The 22500-nt window shown below is 33.9% G+C and overlaps 1 protein-coding gene across 7 annotated transcripts in view; it reads left to right on the top strand.

The window, feature by feature from the left end:
* LOC125031394 (gelsolin, cytoplasmic-like) overlaps positions 1 to 20254 on the top strand; it is a 59904-nt gene extending 39650 nt beyond the window's left edge. The window contains exons 2-22 of one of the 7 annotated variants that reach the window (XM_047622104.1): positions 1422 to 1496; positions 1930 to 1995; positions 2184 to 2296; positions 2593 to 2719; positions 2980 to 3157; positions 3713 to 3834; positions 4430 to 4531; positions 8148 to 8159; positions 9766 to 9859; positions 10068 to 10229; positions 10606 to 10721; positions 10852 to 10995; positions 11372 to 11510; positions 12349 to 12443; positions 12649 to 12771; positions 12995 to 13066; positions 13182 to 13355; positions 13546 to 13656; positions 14150 to 14275; positions 16278 to 16361; positions 19231 to 20254. In XM_047622104.1, the coding sequence (XP_047478060.1) occupies positions 1422 to 1496; positions 1930 to 1995; positions 2184 to 2296; positions 2593 to 2719; positions 2980 to 3157; positions 3713 to 3834; positions 4430 to 4531; positions 8148 to 8159; positions 9766 to 9859; positions 10068 to 10229; positions 10606 to 10721; positions 10852 to 10995; positions 11372 to 11510; positions 12349 to 12443; positions 12649 to 12771; positions 12995 to 13066; positions 13182 to 13355; positions 13546 to 13656; positions 14150 to 14275; positions 16278 to 16361 (2235 nt within the window). In that variant the 3' untranslated portion in view covers positions 19231 to 20254. Of the gene's footprint in view, positions 1 to 1421; positions 1497 to 1929; positions 1996 to 2183; positions 2297 to 2592; positions 2720 to 2979; positions 3158 to 3712; positions 3835 to 4429; positions 4532 to 8147; positions 8160 to 9765; positions 9860 to 10067; positions 10230 to 10605; positions 10722 to 10851; positions 10996 to 11371; positions 11511 to 12348; positions 12444 to 12648; positions 12772 to 12994; positions 13067 to 13181; positions 13356 to 13545; positions 13657 to 14149; positions 14276 to 16015; positions 16048 to 16277; positions 16369 to 19230 lie in introns of all 7 variants that reach the window. The other 6 variants (XM_047622103.1, XM_047622106.1, XM_047622109.1 and 3 more) reach the window with 6 other exon arrangements.
* The last annotated feature ends 2246 nt before the right edge of the window (positions 20255 to 22500 follow it).

Below are 22500 nucleotides of genomic sequence, written 5' to 3'. Positions count from 1 at the left end.
GGGATAGGATGATTATGTTGTTGTTCTGATGCGGTAGAATTTTTTCATTAGGATCTTATGTGTTAGGTGTATCTTCTATTTTTTTCATGGGTATTAATCATCAAATTAATTCCCCAGGGGAATGTGTAATGTGCACACCATGGTCAAGGGGGAAAGATTGTTTGTTAATTGTGTATTCTGATTTTTTTCTTTTCTTTTCTTTTCTTTTCTTTTCTTTTCTTTTCTTTTCTTTTTTTTGGCACTATTTTTAGGGGATTTTGCTATTAGAATTATCTTTATTCCAGCTACATGTTTTGACATTTTTAAGTTTTGTCTTTGTTTTTATTTTTGTTAAGGTATCATAGGTGTCTTGTTATTGGCAAAAAAGAAAGAAAAAAAGAAAAAAGAGAAAAAAAAGAATGTTATATTAGAAAAGGAAAATCATATTGGAAGCAATTAAGGTGCTATTTTTGTTTTGTCATTCTGATTACTCTAATTTACACACAATGTAATAACATTAACTAAATTGGAAACCTATGTATGTATCGAATTGCATTCATGGAAGATTTTATTGGACGTAATATGTAATGAGGTGGAAATTTTTATATCACTGAATTAATTGAGTGATAGTAAATAGGCAAAGCCATTGACATAATTATAAATGTCAAGTTGTTATTGAGATGTGTATATTGATATGAGAAATGAAAAAGATCTTCAAGGAAATGCAAGATGTTTGAAAAAATATTAAACTTGGGGGGATGGCTGGTTCCCATGGGGTGCTGTAGATACCCATCAAAGGGAGGCTGATACGTGAAGGATGTGACTCATAATAATAAATTCATAACTTTAATATGAATATGTTTGTATATATTAGACAAGACTTCAGAGACATGTACCCCCTTTGATCTCTAAGCCTGAATATTTTTTTTTTTTTTTTTTTTAAGGTAGGTTGAATATTGAAATATCTTCAAAGAAAATATGACTACCAGAAGATTCTGATATTTTGAAGAACATCCTTCCCAAAGAGATAATAATTTCTGGTCTGCAAGAGCCAAGTAATGACATTAGAATTGAATAGTACCCTACGTCTAGACTTCTAAATTATTATTTTTTCAGTACATCTAATTTCTAGAACCAAAAAAATTGAATATATGAACAGTGACTTTTTCAGTTTTATTCTTCACTTTTGGTAAACTTCCAAGCTTATCCATTTTATAACGTGTGTGCATCCTTTGTACAGTTGTGAGATGTGTATATTTATGGCCTGAGAACAGTGCAGTATCTCACTCTTGTTATTCTTTCAGGCCGTTCGTAGACACATCATGAAGCAAATTTTGCGATGATGTCAGAGCAGTAAGAGAAATTGACTTCATAGCTTATGAAGTATTAAGTATCGATTTTAAAGTTGTTGGTATTAATCTTCTATTTCTCTTTCTTTCCAGAACTTTGAGGTTGTACCATACCCAAAGGAGAAGTATGGACAGTTCTACCAAGGAGATGCATACATTGTCCTCCATGTAAGTACCTTTTCTAATGTATAGTACTATTCTGTATTGTTTATGGCATCCTTGACATTGGAAGTTGTGCTTGTAAAAAGGATTTTGATATATATAATGTGTGTGTGTGTGTGTGTGTGTGTGTGTGTGTGTGTGTGTGTGTGTGTGTGTGTGTGTGTGTGTGTGTGTGTGTGTGTGTGTGTGTGTGTGTGTGTGTGTGTGTGTGTGTGTGTGTGTGTCTGTCTGTCTGTCTGTCTGTCTGTCTGTCTTTATTGTCTGTCTGCCTGCCTGTCTGTCTGTGAGCTCTAGAATTTCTGCCTGGATAGTTAGAGTTGATTTTTGCGGGTAGATGCACATAGTTCCTTTACACGTGCCTCACATTGTGTAATTAAGGTAACGATTAATTTTGTTACAGAGACCTCTTCAGGTGGTATTGATATACCTTTATTTTCAGACCATTGATATCAAAGGGACTAAGAAGTGGGACCTGCATTTCTGGCTTGGATCCCAATGTTCTCAGGTATAGTACATCTAAAAACAGTGTATTGCATTTAACTCCAAATGTTTTATTCTGTAGAGGGTTTGAGATGTGATAGTATGCATTTATAGTTTTCCATAAATGTTGAAATAAGTGAACCAAAGTTTGGCCATGCACTGTCTTTTCCTGTGTTTCTGTGAATACTATTACTATAATGAAATTTGTTTTAGGATGAGGCAGGAGCAGCTGCCATCAAGACGGTAGAGCTCGATGACCAGCTCGGAGGCGTTCCAGTCCAACACCGAGAGGTGGAAGGGCACGAGTCTTCCCTATTCCTTGCCTGGTAAGATTCTTAAAATTTGGAAGTAGGGAAGGAAGGAGAGTTTTACCTTTACTAAATATTGTTAATGAATTTTGAAGTGAAATATAACTTCTGAGTGAAACAGTATTATTCCATCTGCTTAGGGATATGATATATGTGATGGCATATAGATATAAAAACACAGTTGAGAAGGACCTGATACTTTGTGGATGCTAGTGTTTTGGAATTGTTTTCATAAGTATAGATGTATTTTATGTTTTAAGATTAAGATTATTTTTTTGTATTATTTTTATTAATATTGTTGTTCATTATGAAAGGTTCAAGAAGGGCGTTAGATACCTGAAAGGAGGTGTTGCATCAGGCTTCCATCATGTTGACCCCGATGAGCCATACCCAGCCCGCCTCTTCCACGTTAAGGGCCGTAGAAATATCCGCATCAGACAGGTTTGTTTTTCGGAATATATTTTCATTGGTACATTGTACTGATATTCTTAATTTTCATTGAAACATGATACTGGTATCTTTAATGTGGTAAGTTTTGATGGCTGGTGAATAATAATTATAGCTTTGATAGTTTTTGACAGATTCTGATAAAGTTTACAATGCCTACTCTTTGTATGATCTTTTTGATAACATTTTGGATATCATATACTCTATGAATGATCAGTTGTGACATGGTTACTTACTGAATTATCCTTTTAAAGGTTGAAGTTGGTGTTGGGTCAATGAACAAGGGTGACTGCTTCATCCTTGACTGCCGCTCTGAGGTGTACGTGTACATGGGTTCGGCAAGCAGGAGGATGGAGAGAATGAAGGCCATTATGGCTGGCAATGCCATTAGGGACGATGACCATGCTGGCAAATCAAAGGTTATTGTTATCGGTAAGTAAATAAAAAAAATGGTGTCCATTTGGTAGAACTGACTTTCTTAGTTTGAAAATATTTTAGTAGCGCAAGGAATTATTTTGTGTATGATTCAGCGTGTGAGACATTTAGATTTCATCCTTCCTGTTTCAAGACAAACAATATCATAATCAGTTTTGCCAATTAAGTTTTTAGATATGTATTCATAATTTTGCAAAGTAGCCATTGAGAAACCTCTACTGTATATACAGGTATTTCATCAGTTATGAAGTTTTAAGTTTTTAGTTATATGATTCTTAGAATTTGTTTGAAAGATATAAGAAAGTGTGAATTTTACAAAATGCCCTTACTATCTCCCTTTTTTCTTAAATAGTTACTATTTGCTAAATATATATGAATGATATTTCCATTAGTAAAGAAAATGATTTTTCATCATTACTGTATACAGTCTGTTTTGTAAGATGTTAATATTTTGTTTTTTGGGTTAACTGATCCACCAAAGTTTACCAGCTTATAGAGTTATTAAATGCAGTGTAAATGAGTCTTTCCTAATTACATAAACCTTTCTGCCAGATGAAAGTGCATCATCAAGTGAGGTTGAAGCATTCTTCGAGGCTCTTGGTGGTGGCTCCCCAGATGACATTGCTGATGAGGATGCTGCAATGGACGATGCTGCTTTCGAACGCTCGGAGAATGTATGTACTCTTTCTTTCTTTTTTCTGCCTTTCTTTCTTTATTTTATTTCTTCTTTTTTTTTTCTTTTTTTCTTTTTTTTACACAAATGTCATCATATCCTGTCACATTGTGCCAGATGTGGTCATGGATGGCACCATGTCATTACATGCCTTGCAACAGAGATTCACTGAGAGTTATGGTATCATTTGCTTGTAGTCACCATTAGATACAGGCATCAGTAGTGGAAGAAAACATTAAAAGAAAAATATTTGCTTATGAAATCCAGCTACTAATTTTTAGCTGCCCAAAGTTATGCTTCAATTAACAAACAAGCTGTACAGAAATGGGGCAAACTGCCAATGAGTGCGGATAATCTTGCATTGCTAGTCCCAAGCCAGTTTTTATATCACAGATGGATAATGCTCTTGGAGGAATGTTATATTTTTAATAACTTTCAGATTGTTACTTTTGATAAGTTATTCTTTGAGTTATTATTTCTATCCTTTCTTTTAATAACCCTTAATATAGAAAAGTCACAGCAGTATCTGTTATAAAGATACACTATATTAAACAATTTGTGAGAGTACTAAGTAATGATGTTCATGATTTCAACAGAATGTGATAACACTGCACCGCGTGTTTGAAGATGATGACAACATCATCCAGACCAATCTCATTGGAGAAAAGCCCCTTCTTCAGAGCATGTTGGACTCTGGGGTAAGTCGAGGATTTCTTGCTGTGTTACACATACATTTATCGTGTCTTTTTTATTGTGTGTGGTGCTTTGGATTTTTTTTTTTTCTTCTTTTTTTAAGTCTTATTAAGCTTGTACCTGTTCCAAGTTGTGATTATCACTATTTATTATATATTTCTGATGTTCACTGAATTATATAGGTGTTAAATCTGTATGACATCAGCTTAATCTATTATTACTGGATAATTGCAGCCCAAATTTATGAAAAATTAGTTTATATTTTAATTATGCATTGACCTTGAGAAGTAATTTTTTTGTCAGGTTTCAAGTGAATTAATCTTTTTATTTTGCTTATCATATACACATAAACTGGAAATCCTATGATCCAATAAACAAATTGTGTAGATGCACAGTATATCACTAATATTAGATATTCAGTTTATTCCTTTATAATTTCAGACAGGTTTTGCAATTACTTCAAATGAAATTGAGTGTACATATTTCTAAGAAAGAGTTATGGGCATGAGTACTAACTATTGCCAGATGATACTGAATTCTTATTAGTGATTTAGTATTAGACACTGCATGGGAAAATGTACCTTCATTTAGCATGTCAGTTGTCAGTTTTTATGATGCCTTTCAACATCCTTTAATTAAATGAAAAAGACTTAATTTAAGTCAATCCTGATTTATTATGTTACTGGAATATTTAATGACAGCAATAATTCTGGTAATTCTTTCAGATAGTTTGTTTTTAAGTCCTGTTAATGTGAATGTTTAAAAACTAGGCATTATGCCAGTAAGTGCAATTTTTAATCTATTGTTCATACCCATACTAAATGACTTGTAAGGGTGATCGTTAGTGATATATTTAGTAGCAATTATTTGTGTAAGTTGCAGCAAGATGCTTTAAAAGTTCTGAATTATTTGTGACACTTTGTGCAAATTGAAGCTTTATTTTGAGATAATTTTTCGACAACATTTATTCTTTAGGGTTTGATTATTTACTTGAATATGTACAAAATTCAAATGTCACCAAAGTGTGGATGATATTAGACAGTGAATACTTGTTTGAGAGTTAATGACATAATGCTGTTTATGTGGTTTCAGTGATTAGTTTCATAACTATAAAATTATACCATGTTAATTATTTTTAACATAGTATCAAACAATATTTAGAAGCTGCAAATTTCCAAGACTGTAACCTAAATGAAGGTTCTTTTGCTAGATTCACTCTGAGTTTTGCAATATTAAGATGAGTGGCATTTGTATGACTAAGATATGTAAGAAGTAGAAATACTTAATGATATTTTTTTACTTTCTTTTTCGTCAAAGCTACTTTTTTCAATATACAGTACTGTATGTATGGGTTGAAGTTGTTGCTGCAACTAGTGTTTAAGAAGAGAAAGAAGAGAGTGTGAGCAAGGCCTTTAGACAGGAATCAAATTTATTACCAATTGGACTTGTATCTAATAGATAATATGTCTCCAGTTTATATTTTAGGGGATTAGAACGAATTATTGTATAATTTGTCTATACCAATTTGTTTATGAACAAGTTATTTAATTTCATATGATTTAAAATGAGACTTTGGAACAGGGATGAGGATTAACTACTGGTATTCCCAAACATTATTTCTGCGTTTGGTTTATTGGCTATTACTCTGACATACTTAATTGATTTGTCATCTAAGATATAAGAAGATATTCAGTAAAACTGCATTTTGCAAGTTAGCTGTTATGCTTCATAATTGCTTCAGGACAGTATAGATTGGCTGAAATGCTCTTGTGAGGCACTAGTAGGAATGGAGTTACAAAGAATATCTTTAATTAAAGCATAGTGCTAGCTTTTCTTAAAATCAGAGGTTCCCTAAGATACCGAAAAAAACATCAGTCATCTTCAGTTCGATAGAGAATATGCAGTTTCTTTTTGGAAGGATAAAAATGTAACTTGCACTGTACCACAAAATTATTTTATGGTATAAATCTAAGCTGCAACCAACTTTCTTCTCACTTGCTTAGGATATTGCAATGATCAGCTACTGTGATAATCAGTTAATTTTCTTATGCTGTATATACAAGCATATAAATATGTAAATTAAAGAAAGTAAAAGAGGACTACAATATGACTGATGTGAAGTGCATCCATGCACATGCTCTTCCACATGTAGACCCACACCCACACCTACACCCATACCCACACACATATGCACATGCACAAGCACTGATCACAAAATCACTTGCACTCACAGTTATAGTTTGTGAGTGCTGTTAAGTCTGTGAAACTCATAAGATCACAAAAGTTTGCTGTTACCTGCATAGGAAAATTAACATGCCCCTTGGCAAGAGAGGTGTACAAAGTACCATGTGCTTGAGCTTATATTTTTTAGTAAATATCACATATCAGTTATGTTATAAGAGATTTTTCAGATAATTTAGATATTTTTTTTTAAATTTACTCAAGTCAATAGAAGTGAATTTTTTTAGATTACCTCCTTTATTATGTATTAATGGGTGTATACATGATACATAGATTAATAACTAGGAAATTGAAAATTCATTTGTATTGGTAAAAACTATTTACACTGTACTTCTGTTGATAATACAGACTACAAGGCAAACTGCAAAAACAAAACAATCAGGAATGATTGTCTTTTGTGCTAAGCATGTGGTGTAATGATCACACTAATAGACAGTTCATGTTAATCATAGTTCTGTGATCGTGATAAATTGACTTTCCATGAAAGGAGAGATGTGATGTTTCAGAGGAGTCTTAAAATTTCAGTTTTTTTATGGTAAGAGGGATGTTTAGAATTGATGATAGATAATAATCTACAAATTAGGCAGATAAATGCGTATTTATGTGTAGGCTTATGATGAGGATTTTATTTTACCTTTTTTCACTTTTTTTTTTTTTTTTTCTCTTTTATTATTGCAATTTTTACATGTTGATTAATAAGCTGAGACTTTTACTGACATAACATAATTAAAGTGTAAAGGTTTTGTCAAAAATACTAATGATAATTGGGATGGATCTGCTTATAATTCATTCATTGCAATTGCCATTCTTTTTTTTTTCTTTTTTCTAAAATATATTAGATTTTTATTGCATATTTCAAAGCACCATTTTCAGTAACACATTGTTACATTATTGAGATTGTGATATTGGAATATTTAGACTATATACTAAGCAGAATGATTCCTCTTCATATACATTTAAGAGGTAAAGTAGATTTACTTTGAAAATTTATTAGTCAAGTTAGTTATTTTTTTTCCAGAATATTTAATTACAAAATTCCTTATGATGGTATTTAAAGAATAAATGTTCATACTTTCACACATCTCCCAGTATTTTTTATACGTGGCTGTAGCATCAGTGTTCTAGCAGCAACGTGGTGTTCCCTTGGTCTTGCTAAAATGATTAATTGGAGAATTGTCTAGCATTGTGATGATAAAAGTTTTTCTTGTTTTGTTGCAAATCCTGTAGGATTCAAAAGGTTTTTTAAACTGTTAATGTTTAATTTCTTTATTTTAGTACACTTATGTATACAAAGTTTGTAACCTAAATGTCTGCTTCGTTTTTCCATAAATCCCATATTTGACTCGAATTGATTGTGGCTTATACCTCTCCACACAACAGGAAAACCAGCAGGTAAATATGAGTTGATACGGATATTGCACAGTATGGTCACTTGGTTCTAATGTATTGTATATGTGTTGCATACTTTTGTAAATCACCAATGGCTTCTATTTGAAATGTTTCTCACAGCTTTTGTCATTCATCTGTTTAAACAGATTTTTTCTTTTCTTTTTCTTTATCTATATTTTGTTTCCTTTTGATTAGTGATGGGGTTATCCCATTTCTTTACTAAAAATATGTAGGTTGGTTTAGTAATTTGCTAAAGAAATTTAGTTATGTTGTCTTGTAGATAAAGTGTGTTTAGGAAAATATATCAATTGACTTTTGCTTTTCAAGAACATATTCAGTAGCTTATGCTTTAAAAGCTTTGAAATTATATGCTTTTTTGTGTATAGTTTTTCCAACAAGACTTTAACATCACTTTTTAAATTGTTTCCCCCAAGGACCTTTGTATAAATAAAGTATCCGTGTGTGTGGATGAATGCGTGAAATTTGGTATTGTTTCAGTTGACTTTATATCTCTTAACAGTAAGACAACTGACCCCATAACATAAGGTTACTTTACAAATGAAAAGAACTACATTGTCTACATTGCTTATGTTTTTAAGGTATCAGGTCTTAACTATAATTCTATACCAATTACTGCAAAGTACTAGTGCATTATCATTTACAGTAGAAAGCAAAACAATAATAACATTATTTGCTTCTCATGAATAAGTTTATTAATTTAGAACTTGAAATGTAGGATCCCTAACAAAAAATAGGTAAAATTAGAGTACTTTTTAACCTGTAAGGCAATTGAAGTACTGAAGGCTTTGATGTTAATCATTTATACTATTCGATCTTTGCATGTATTAAGCTACTAATACCATAAATATATCTGCTAGCTTATTTTAGCTTTAGAATTTTATGTATCTTGAAAAATTACTAACAAAATATTAAAGGTATTCAGAGAGTTTAGTTGACAGTTGATTTGTAAGTTTAAGCAAAAATGCATCTTCACTTGTTCTTTGTATTGAGTTTGAAAGTAATCTTATCTTTATTTTTTTTTTTAAACTAAAACTCTGAATATCTATTATTGCATAAGGTGCTGGTTAAAATCCTCTATATGGAATGTGTCCTTTTAATGAATGATATTCTGGAATTTCCTAGTCCTGAAACATTTGCTGTAGCTTATATACTCTAAGAAGCAGAAATATATGTCTGTATATATAAATCTTCGTATTTTTATATTTCTGATATATGGTATCATATGATTATTTTTCAAATGGTTGTATTGATTGCTTATGGTTTAATTTTGTTGCTGTATTTATTTTATAGCTGAAAAATGAAATTTTGATTTACAAACATTCCTCATTTACAATTCTTTGTTTATATATATTTTTTTTAGTCTATCCATTATGCTCATTTTCATTAATATGACCTGGTTTAATATATCTTGAAGGGAAATTTCTACTATGATATAATGTGGTGTATGTTAAAAAGACAGGTTTTGCTTAACAAGTTACAATATTGGTGGCTTGTTATGTTGATTCCTTTTCATTATGTAAACATTTTTAACCTACACCCTGAAGAGCCTTGACAGAATGACTAATCTTCTTCATTTTCATGCTGCTAGGACTGCTTCATTCTGGATACAGGCGTCAGTGTCTATGTCTGGATTGGCAGTGGATCCAGCAAGAAGGAGAAGGTCAAGAGCATGGAGATGGCTGGTATGTTATGTTTGACGGAATACAGGAGTTAAAAGTATATGTTCTGCAAATACAGTGATATGCAAATCACTAAAGAGACTGATAATGGGAAAGCATATTTTTTCCTGTATTTATTTTTTGTATGTTTATATATTCAATTTCAAAGCTGTGATTTAACTGTGCGTGTTTATCATTTTTGTGCTGAAGTGATGCCCTTGATTATCCACAGCTGGATATATGGAACAGAAGGGCTATCCAAAGTGGATGAGTGTGCAGCGTGTTGTTGAGAAGGCTGAGCCTGCAGTTTTCAAGTCCTACTTCAAGATGTGGAAGGAGCCAGAGGAAACAGTTGGTCTTGGCCGTGTCTTCACCCAGCGACAGATCTCAACTGGTTTGTTGATGTTTGAAATGTATATAGATTTTATCTGTAAATATGTGTTTGCATTTGGATGTTAACCCCTTGGTGACGGGTGTAGAAAACTAAAAAAAAACTCTACGCTCTGGTGATCAATGGTAACGCGCCAACTTTGAGCGCGGGAATTTGGTACATCAAGCCGAATCACTGCCTCGGAGCGCTTTGGCGCGCAGCCACGGCGTACAGCCGCACACCACATTTCAAGCGGTATGTTTTCACGTCGATAGACGTGACCTGTCGGGAAGGGGTTAAGGAGCAGTTTGTCTTGAGGTCTAAAGAGGTCTATATTTGAGTAAGAGTTGGTGGGAATACTGTATGGAAAATAAAGAATAGCAATTTATTTTCCTTCCAGTTTCTGTACCTGAAGTTGACTTTGATGTCAGCAGCCTTCATTCTGAGAAACGTCGCTTGCTGAGGAAGAACGCTGGCCCAGCCTTTGGCTTTATGCCAGATGACGGTTCAGGCAAGGTTAGTGGAAACCTGTTTTGTTATGCTTTTGTTTGGTAATAATATTTAGTGATGTTGCTGCAGTCTTAAACGCCCTTAAAATGTGAAATATTTTTTTGTGATAAAAGATCTTAATTATATTTCTTTGTAGATTGAGATTTGGCGAGTGGAGGACTTTGAGCTGCAGCCTGTTGATGAAGGAACTCATGGCTTCTTCTTTGGTGGCGATTCCTATGTCATCAAATATACATATGAAATTAATGGACAAGAAAAATACATCATCTATTTCTGGCAGGTGTGTGAAATAAGTTATTTTTCCTTTTCTAAAACCTGGGACGAGTTTTTAAGAATTAGGGTATATAATATGTTGAAGTTTTATACTTGTTTAGATCAGATTGAAAGTATACTTTTGCACCAGTCAGTCAGATTATGCATCTTTTATACCCTCTTTTTAGGGTACTGTATATACCAGTTAGAAAAAATTTATGATTCTAAAAAATATGTGACTCACATGAGGGGAAATTTCCCTTGCCTGTACAAACATATATGTATACTTGTGTGCATTTATGTATGCCCACAAGTGCTTATATATATGTACATGCACATGTATCTTTATCTTTGTACATGTTGGTGTCTTCATAATTTGTAATTGAATTTGTTTATGCTTTCAGGGCGTTGCTAGCAGCCAGGACGAGAAGGCTTCCTCAGCAATCCATGCCGTCCGACTTGACAATGAACTTAATGGAAAGGCTGTCCAAGTACGTGTTGTTCAAGGCTATGAACCTGCTCACTTCCTGAGGATGTTCAAGGGTAAGTTACAGTTATGACATTTTTTATTTTATTTACATCTGCTTCCAGCTCGTTGAAGCAGATGAGCACAATTGGTGCTGTCTCATGTGTACAGCAGCCCAAAATTCATAGACCCTTAACTTTTCAGCAATATTTTCATGTGTCCAAGCTTTCTGGGTGCAGTTTTAAGTATTTTGGGTCAATATCTGATCTCATTTTACAGGGGATCATTTGTGCCTGATTGTTAAGGACTTTTCAACTTTGATTTATTTTAAGAAATGTTAGATTCAGAATTGGCTTCTAAATTATAAATTTTTTTATTTGAAAAAGGACACATAAAGTTTCCAAATTAATAAATGAGAATTCAGGCACCAAAGATATTTTAATTTCCTACAAAATGGGCTCAAGTATAGCCCCAAAAGCCGAAAACTACTTCTGAAATGCATTCACTTTCCTATATATTCCTGTCAGTTACAGTAAAAAAGATAAAATAGGTTTGAATTTCTTTACTTTGTGATTCTAGCTTTCTGTTATCAAGACAAGAGGTAATAGAAATTGAAATGATTCTCTCTTTGTTCACCAGAATCATTGGTGTCATTAAATTGAAACAGCAAATGTTGAATAGTGTAGAAAAAAATAAAGGTCCTACAAAATAGCACGCAAAAGGATTAAGTATCAGCGTTAGAGCCATTTGAGGTTATTACATAGACTTGGGATTTTGATTCAGTTCAGACAGTATTTTATGTAAATCACCTGTAATGCCTCTTGCTTTTCAGCTTTCTGTTTAATGCTTTCATATCTGTCCTTGAAAAAGAGTTGATCAGAGGCAGTGAGAGCAATTTTCTGTTAATTTTTGCAGGCCGTATGGTGGTATTCCTTGGTGGAAAGGCTTCTGGATTTAAGAATGTACATGACCATGACACATATGATGCCGATGGAACCCGCCTGTTTAGGGTATTATATTCTTTATTTTTCTGTAAATACTCAATAGGATGCCTTTCCACTTGACTCAAATGATATTAAGAAATTCTTGTAGGGTGAGAAATTGATATTGAGGGGCAACTTATACAAGTGAAGAAGTATGGATAAATGTAAAAGATTGAAACACAAACTTTGTTGAAAGGCAAATATATTACATGTTGTTAACTTCATTGCTTAGGTGAGGGGAACCTGTGACTTCGATACAAGAGCTATTCAGATGCCTGAAGAGGCCTCATCTCTTAATGGCGATGATGTCTTTGTCCTGGAGACACCAGGTGCTACCTACCTTTGGATTGGTCAGGTAAGAATTTTGTTTGAAAAGCAGTTACTAATGACTGGTCCACAATATAGAACCACTTTAGTCTGGTGGGAGCAAACCAAAATTTACATCTAAATACTCAAATAGATGAATTAAACATATCTAATATACAAAAAAAAAAAGCAATAATGATGCAAAGAATCATATAAACTGTAACTGCTAATCATCCAATAATGCTTTTTATATATTGTTTTAATTCTCATAGGGAGCCAGTGAAGAAGAGAAGACCATGGGGGCTCGTGTGGCAGAGTTGGTGTCTCCTGGACGTGATGTACAGGTAAGCAGCAAGTATATTAGTCTCGTGCTTTAGGATTTTATACTATGTACACAATAATTTATCATAGAGAAATACTATGGAAACAAAAATATTAAATAGAATGATGTTCAATCAGGGAATGGCTGAAGGCAGTGAAGATGATGGCTTCTGGAGTGCTCTTGGAGGCCAGGCAGACTACCAGAAGGCTCGTGACCTTGACAAGCCACTCCTGTACCCTCGCCTCTTCCACTGCACCATTTCTCCTGCTGGCTGCTTGAGGGTCAATGAAGTTTCCAACTTTGGCCAGGAGGTAATGTACTTGGGACGCTAAAATTTTTTGTATCATCATAGTTATTAATTCCATCGTCATTTATAATTTTCATTACAGTCATTATGATTATTATATTCCATGTATTTTCATTAGCCACATTAAAATATTTTTTTGTTGTTAATAGAATACTATGATAGTAGCAGTTGAATTTTCAAAATGTTCTTTTCAGGATCTCAATGAAGATGATGTCATGGTCCTTGATTCTGGTGATGAAGTGTACGTGTGGATCGGAAGGGGCTCAGATGACCAGGAGAAAGAAAAGGCATTTGAGATGGCTGAGGTAAATTGAATTCATGTAGGCCTCTTTTACACTGTGGGAATGGCTTGTGTAATGTTTCCTTGAATGAAAGGTTAAGTATTTTTTCATGAAAGGCTAGTTGCTAGTTGTAAAAAAAGAAGTAAAAGTTTGGATTCTCATATGAAAAAAAAGTTGTCTCATTATGAGAGGTAAAAAACAGGGGAAACATAAAAGTGAAAGTTTGAAACATCAGATTTAAAATAACTGACATATCTTCAATGTAAATACTAAATAAGAATATGTACAACCAGTCAACTTTTTTTTTTTTTTCTGTTGGGACTTACATTTTTTATATTATTTAGCATCATATATTTGTATTTGTTTATTATTATTATTTACTTTTTTTTTTTTGTTTTGTTTTGTTGATTGTTTCAGTACAAATTAATACCTATCCATCTGTGGTCACAGAGATCTCACAATCCTCCTTTCACCTCTCTCCATTTTATTTAATTGTCTTTCTACATCTTTCCCCCAGACGTACATCAAGACGGACCCGACAGAGAGAACCTTGGCTTCGACAGTGCTCCTCCGCTTGAACCAAGGAGAAGAACCAGCTGCCTTCACCAGCATTTTCCCAGCATGGAACCCGGACATGTGGCAGGTTAGATTACACGTCGTGAGGGATTTGCTTAGGGTTTTTGTTCTTCGGGATGTGGGGGGAAGCAGGCAGGGAGGAAGGGGGGTGGTTGAGTTCTTATATTGGTAGGTTATCTTTGTAAATATTTTTCCTTCCATAATTTTGACTTTTTTTTTTTTTATTCTGTTATTTGTACATGTTGATTGCGTTCTTGTTTTGCTATTGTTATTATTAATATTATCATTATTATAATTATTATTATTACTATTACTATTATTACTATTATTATGATAATGATTACTATTATCATTATTTTTATTAGTAGTATCTTTATCATTGTCATCATTGTCACCATCATCATCATCATCATCATTATTATTATGTCATTATTATCATATTATTATTATGATTATGATTATGTTTGTATTCTTCTTCTTATTTTTTATTATCAACATTATCATTATCAATGCATTTTTATGAACATTGCCATCACATTTTTGTCATCCATTCAAATAGTGAAATTGGAGATTAATAGTAGCACATAAACTCATATAAAGATACCCATTTGCAGACCAACATGAGTACAAATGCATAACCACTGCCTTACGCACGCACACACACACACACACACACACACACACACACACACACACACACACACACACACACACACACACACACACACACACCCACCCACCCACCCACCCACCCACCCACCCACCCACCCACCCACCCACCCACCCACACCCACACCCACACCCACACCCACACCCACACCCACACACCCACACCCACACCCACACCCACACCCACACACCCACACGCACACACACACACACACACACACACACACACACACACACACACACACACACACACACACACACACACACACACACACACACACCCACACACACACACACACACACACACACACACACACACACACACACACACACACACACACACACACACACACACACATATATACCCACCCACCCTCCCTCCCTCCCTCCCTCACTCCCTCCTTCCTTTCTTCCTTTTTTCCTTCCTTCCCTCCCTCCTTCCCTCCCTCCTTCCCTCCCTCCCTCCCTCCCTCCCTCCCTCCCTCCCTCCCTCCTTCCCTCCCTCCCTTCCTCCCCCCCCCCCCCCCCCACATGCCCAAACCCACATACCCAAACCCACATACCCAAACCCACATACCCACACACCCTTTAAATATTCATTTAAAAGATAATTATAAATCATAAGTAATACTAATGATAATGCTGTACACTACATTAAAGATTAACCCTCTATTTTCTATTATTACTGTAATTTAATTCTCACTGTTATTAGAGATAATATATCTTTTACTTTTTAAGTCTTTATTATATCTATTATCTTTATATATCCTGTGTTCTCATATTATTTTTTAAGCTTTTATAAGCATGAAGTGATAATATATGTTTTGAGTGACTTCTATCACAGCTTTCCCTATTTGAAACTTTGTATCCAAACTATAACTTTTAAGCTTATAATAGTGTTTTGTAAGCTTTCAGCTTCATCTTGTCAGATTGGCTCTAGACCAGCCGATATTTTAATGCATGAAGCTCAATTTACTCCTTTTATAAATTCACAAATTACTATTGGTAATTTAATATCACCATTTATTCCTATAAACTTTTCCAACTCTTTAACAAGTTTCCCGTATGTGGAAACATTCCTTTGCCAAGCACAAAACATCTTTGATGAATTCAACATCTATGCTTATTTCCGTTGCAGAAGGTGGATTAGACGGTTTGCCGTACTGTGATGTGCGTTGTGTTTTGATAGGTGGTATTGCTTGTAGCTTACTCATTAATGCTGCCGTGCTCATAGTGCATGTTGCCTCCATGATTAGCTGCAGTCTTGCCATGCGAAGGTAGATTGTTGTTGTAGGAGAATGGTTATTAGTCTCCCCCTGAGGATGAGATCATCTGATTCAACCGTTTACATTTTAAAAATCATAGAGTTTTTAAAGAAACTAACTTGGTGGTTATTGCAGCACCTCAACAGAGCTGAGAAGGAGTTTCATAAGAGGTCACAAAAAACGTCTCAAAAGTCTTCTAGCTGGTGCTGTTGCCAATGAGTAAGAAGTAAGCCAGGTCAGCGCAGGAACCTCAGGCTTCACTAACCCCCTCACGATGCTCACAGTGGCAGTATCAGCCATGTTGCTAGCCTCCCTCCCAGTGTCAATGAGTGTCATGTCTCTGGAGCTTAGATGTGACACAACACTTTGGTTGACGTTGGTGTTATTTAAACTCTTCAAGCAGTTTCTCTCCTTTTAATTGTTGACTGATTATGAATTTACTCGTTTTGAAGATGAAAGATTATTAAATATTTTGGTTGATGGAAGTAAGGGTAAAATTTGTCATGTTTTCTGCCATGGCCTGCAGATCTTATCAACTGAAGTCTTCTGTTGCAGAATGCATCATTAAGTGGATGTCATTGGGTGTTGCAAGGAAATACACTGAATACACTGTGAGACCCTGCATGGTATATGGTCCACAGCCTGAATACAAAGTAGCTGCTCTGGTTAGCCAGGCATTGAGCAGAACAGTACACAAGGAAAATGATAATGCATTCTTCTTCAAGGGCTTTTGTGGTGGATAATGAAAATGGCTTTTAGATTTGCTAAATTATTTTTAAACAAAATACTGGAGAGAATTTGATTTACAGTACTTCAGTTATAGGAATTAGTTATAAATAATCAAAGACATTACCTGCTGCTGAGTTTGATGACAGTTTTCATTGTTATTTCATGAATCGTGTTGAAAGCATATATGTGTAAGCATGAGAGGTACCCTGGGGCTGTTTAGTATCTGTTTATCTCACTAATACCACTAATAGTATTTTCACTAAAAGAAAATAAAACTGCTCCTAACCACTATGTAGGGGAGATCAGTTAATTAACAATGAAGGTTGGTTGTGTTGGAGAAAGTTTTTAAAATGTTATTTCCAAGGAGTACAAAACAGTGAGTTTCTTCAAGTTTGTTGTTTTGTGTTTGTGGTGGATCATTTTAGATGGTGACTTTGGTACTTAGTTAACCCTTTTAGTGCAGTGGTTGGACTTTGTTGCTCTGAGCTTTGTGCCTCTGAAGTACAAAGATTATTTTATATTATAGAGTATATTATAAAATCATGTTAAAAGTATTCATCACTAACTTTCTATAACAGTTACTAAATTGTAAGCTGCCATGTCGCATTGAATACAAGTGAATATAATATAAGCCTAACATTAATGTTCATAAAGATTAAATCAGCATTATATTTCCCCATGTGCTCTAATTTTATATCAGTGTCAGAACCAAACTAATTTTCCTCTGATGGATAAAAGACCTTTTCATTGTATGGGGAAAAGAAAGGGGTAAGCCATTCCTATAATGAGTAACTCAGGAATTTCAGATGCACTCACAGAGTTAAGTCATTCATTGCTGCATGGGGTGAGCTTCCATATACGTGATACCAGTGCTTCGTTTTGTGCGGCTTTAATGCTTTTTACTCCTTATACTTGCATTTTCATTCATCCATTCATAGGATTTTTGTCTTCACAAACACTGAATGTCACAGGTAACAATTAACACCAAAATTTTCATGAATAAGTATACATTTTTGTGTAATCAAAGGTAAAATTGAATATCCTTTGGTGATTTCTTATGTAAATCATATAATGTGTATGTACAAAGCTTGATTTATATAATAGCTGCACCCTCTGTTGTGATTACTAAATTCTTACAAATTAACCCATTCTGAAACTTTTTATTTTTCCTAATGCTATCAATAATTAGTAAATAACCATTTTTATAGACATTTTGGTCATTATAGATTATAGTGAAAACAATAAAAGTAGTCAATGTAAGTGTTGCCGTCAGTCATGTCATGCTGAAAAACCTAGTGAACCGTGAACATTTCTATGAAAGTCACATTCCATGTATGCTTTTTCAGATTGTACTCTATTAGAAAATGCTTGGGTAAAAACTGAGGGACTGATTAAACAGTAACTCAGTATGCTTGTTGCTTGCTTATTGTAGCAGTTATGTTTTGTTAATTTAAGTATAAGTATTTCAGTTGTCATATGTTTTCCTCTTCATTGTATAATCAAGTTGCAGATGTATTGTACATCCTCATTGATTGATTGATCTAAGTAGGGTAGTAGTTGTAAATGGTGGCAAGAAAATATGTGAAATGATAAGATCAAATCAAAGAGGAATTTCTCATCCTGCTTTTTTACTAACAGCCAGTTAGGATATAAACAGGCTAATTAATCAATGTATATAATGCTTTTAACTTTTGAATTTATCTGAAGATGAGGTATTATTCTTTTGCAGCAGATTCCAAATCTTATTAAACCTTACAATATTTTCAGAGAGATTGGTGTTATAAGTGATTCAAACTGAAGAGAAAAGAAAAGATAATTTTTTGAGATTAAGAGGGTAACTCTCAGGCCATAACCCCAATAGTGTCCTTTGTATTAGGAGTAATTGCTGTTCCTATTCAATTTAGTATTTAATAAAATCAAGTGCCATCTAAGCAGGGGAATATATATATATATATATATATATATATATATATATATATATATATATATATATATATTTATATATATATATATATTTTTTTTTTTTTGGGGGGGGGGTGATGATTCCTTTGATTCAAGAGCTGTATCAGAATGCATAATTTTCTTGTCACCAAGTTTCAGTTTTCAAACCTTTTAGTTTGTATTATAAAGTAATGATATAGGTTGTACAAGTAATTTGTAGTACTTTTGTACTCGAGTCAAATAGAAATGTGCACATGTAAATCTTTATGTACAGCATTCCTTAAATTAATTAGTTGCTTATAAATTGAAAGCAAATCATAGGCTGTATATCACTGCATAATTAAAAAAAAACACTTTAGCCCTACTCTGTATTTTACCTATTAACTATCATGTATCTAACCCGTTTTATTTATTTCAGGAAATGGTTTCCTACGATGATATGAAGGCACAGCTGGCTGAAATGAATGCAGCAGTAGAGTAATAAACTAAATGGGGTGTCTTCTTCAGAAGAAAGTATTATTTGAATGGCCAAAACACAAAAGAGGCTTTTACTTGCAAATCTAATTGGTTTTCACTCTTATCTATATTAGCAGCTTGAGTATAATGTAATTATTTTTAGTATTTGCCTATACTTTTCATGTGCACTAATTCATAGTTATCTATTGTGATTTTTAAGTGCACATAGGTCAAAAGCACAAAAAAGAAAAGAGTGAAATGCTTTAATTTTTTTTTCTTTCTTTCTTTTTTTTCTTTTTTTTAGAAACTGATCTACAACAATAATAATTATTTAAGATGAGAACAGTAAAAAACAAAAACAAAAAACCCCTAAAAAATGGTGCTTATGCTTTATGCTAAGTAGAAATTGGAGGATCTCTAAAAGGTTGAATTGCTAGTGCCTTAAGTGACGGGTCATGCTGTTTTGTAAGTGGGCCTGGCTTAGTCCAGTACAGAAACACGTTGGAAATCCTCATCAGTGAAATGTAGTTTATAGATTTTTTTTCATGATTTTCTAGGCTTTGGATAGCAGATCAAGAATATTTTTATTATACATTTGAATAATTGTTATGAAGATATTTATCCCAGTTTTAGACTATTTGGGAGTTTCACAGAGAAGATATCAATGAAAACATGCTTTAAAGGTTATGCTTAATAGTAGAGAATTAGGCTTCCAGTATGATAAACAGAGCATTTATGTAGAATGTACTTTTCAACAAATTAAATATTGATTTCTCAAATTCTTTTTTTGATTTGTAAGAGCATTTATTTAGCAGACTTGGTGCTTTATCCCCAGAGCATTTAAGCTAAAATTAAATTACTGTATTCTGTTTCCTACTTTTCCTGGGATTTACAACTTGGTACTTAATCTTCCTAGTCAACTGAGTATTGTCTCTTACTATAATTCTATTTCTATTATTTGCACAAAATAAAAGAATCAAAATCCATATTGATTTTCATTTCCATGGAAACGACAAGGAAGTTTTACCAAACAAAATATTTATATAGTTATTGCAGCTCTACAGTAAGCAAGGGCGGACAGTTGTCCTGAAGTTTCTAGCCCCTGAAATTGTAAATGCAAAAGATATCATCACTCTCCACAAATTGCTTATATCACAAACTGAAACATTAGATTAATACAATCAAAGTTTAGATCTGTGTCGTAGAAAAGCACTTAACTTATCCCTAATGACCAGAAATGACAATCTATAGTACCTTGGAATGCTTGAATTACAGTAAAGATCAGACAGGGTAACTAGACCCTTCAATAATGTGAGGTGGATACAAAGGCTTCAAAGCATTTTTAGATACTTGTGTAAGTGTATAATCTAAAGGATAGCTGGAGAGACCTTTAAAAGCTTATGCTTCGTTTTGCTGTTATGATGTCCCCATTATTAAATTCCATTATTGTCCTCTCGATTTTTTCATTTATTCTAAAACAAAATTACATCGCACATGAATGCCAAAGAAATGGATTCAAGAGCATCAGTAAGTCCTTTTAAATTCCTTTTTGAAAGACAAGGATACCTTTAACAACTTTGTTTGGAACTTACTATGCTACTATAATACTTGAGCAATGGATATAAAGGTAATTATTGCTGCCTCAAAATGCTGATGACATTATCACAGCATACCGAATATGTAATGGGCAATTTCTTTTTATGATAAATTCTTTGTGGTTACACTTCATTATATAGATATACCACATAAGATATATAAAATTTCTTGGTTTGAAAGTATCAAAAGAAATCCTACATTAATATGGCGTTATAGTAGGGTTAATCAGTTTAATACGGTAGACTGCGTTACATACGGATTTTTATTCTGCATTTATTTGTTTAAGTTTAATTAAAGCTGAATATACATGAACAAATATCATTATTGGGTTTTCATGTAATGTACTATTGAATATGCCTAGAGATAGGTAATTTTCCTCATTATAAGAGAGTATTTATTGCCCTTTTACTAAATACCAAGAGGAGCACACTTGGCAGCAACTGTTCAAAGCGCAGGATAACGATCGGAATCAGCCACGGTGAATTGGCTGGTTGTAGTTCCATGTAAACTTGCCTGTTGCTTTGTTTTGTGTTGTTATAAATTTGGGATAAAACTATGTATTGCGCGAAATAGAAGCGGAAAATATTAATATGGGAATACTACATGTGATTTCCTTGTTTCTATTAGTAAAAAAAATCTATTTTGCCAATACAAAACACAGGTCCTGAAAATGTGCGGTACGTAAGTAAATATGACACCTATAATTTTACAGAAATTCGTCTACTATGGAAAACGAAAGACAGCTGATGACGTATTCAGTAGCCTGTGAACCCATCGGGAATTTTTCAATAGATAAAACATCGAGCTTAAACAAGCCAATGTGCAGAATAAAGATCGGAAAATATCAACATGGAAATATTACATGTGAATTCCTTATTTCCTTTAGTACCAAACGATGATCTCGTTTCTCTTTATCGATGAAGGTACCATGCTTCTGATACGAGAACTTACAGGAAGCAAGGAAACATTAGTTGCTTAACAGTCACAACGCAGGATGAGGTACGGTGCCTGCTGATTTTTTTTCCGTTGTTGCCATTTTGGCCTTAGCAAGGTATTATGCAGAATACAAATGATATGATTAAACTGGGATGACTGCACTTGATTTCCTCGTTTCCTTACCGTCAAATATAGCAAGCGACAATTGCATTTATTATCAGTGAAAGTATTATTTTGTGTTTTGAAAATTACCTCTCGTTAGCCTTTCATAAAAAAAAGAAAATATTTGTCGTTAGCCTCACACATCGCAATTAAAATGTGCGGAAAAAAGTTCCGTTAATTAATTACACCCTGCTGTTCGTTTCTGGTCATCCATAAGCCACAGGCGTTCGGTCGAGCTCTGTCTCTCATGGAGTATTTACAGCAGGCAGAAACCGAAATGCTCGTCCCAAAGTTGGGCGAAATCATCAGACAATGGCCATGCTGCATGCACTTGCCAACTGGATTGCTGTCTGCTGCCAGCGTCTAGCTATTGGTCGGCCATTCATTGACAGCAGCACGATGTATCACAGGTATTACCCGCAGACTTTGCCTGGGAAGGGAGGGGGAGGGGTGGGGGGGCGACGACATTCTCATCACTGTAATCATGTCTAATAAACTGAAGTCCAATAAATTATCTTTTATTACCAAATATAGCTAG

Source organism: Penaeus chinensis, chromosome 13 (assembly GCF_019202785.1).
Source record: "Penaeus chinensis breed Huanghai No. 1 chromosome 13, ASM1920278v2, whole genome shotgun sequence".
NCBI lineage: Eukaryota > Metazoa > Arthropoda > Malacostraca > Decapoda > Penaeidae > Penaeus > Penaeus chinensis.
This window is presented reverse-complemented; position numbering and strand designations above follow the sequence as displayed.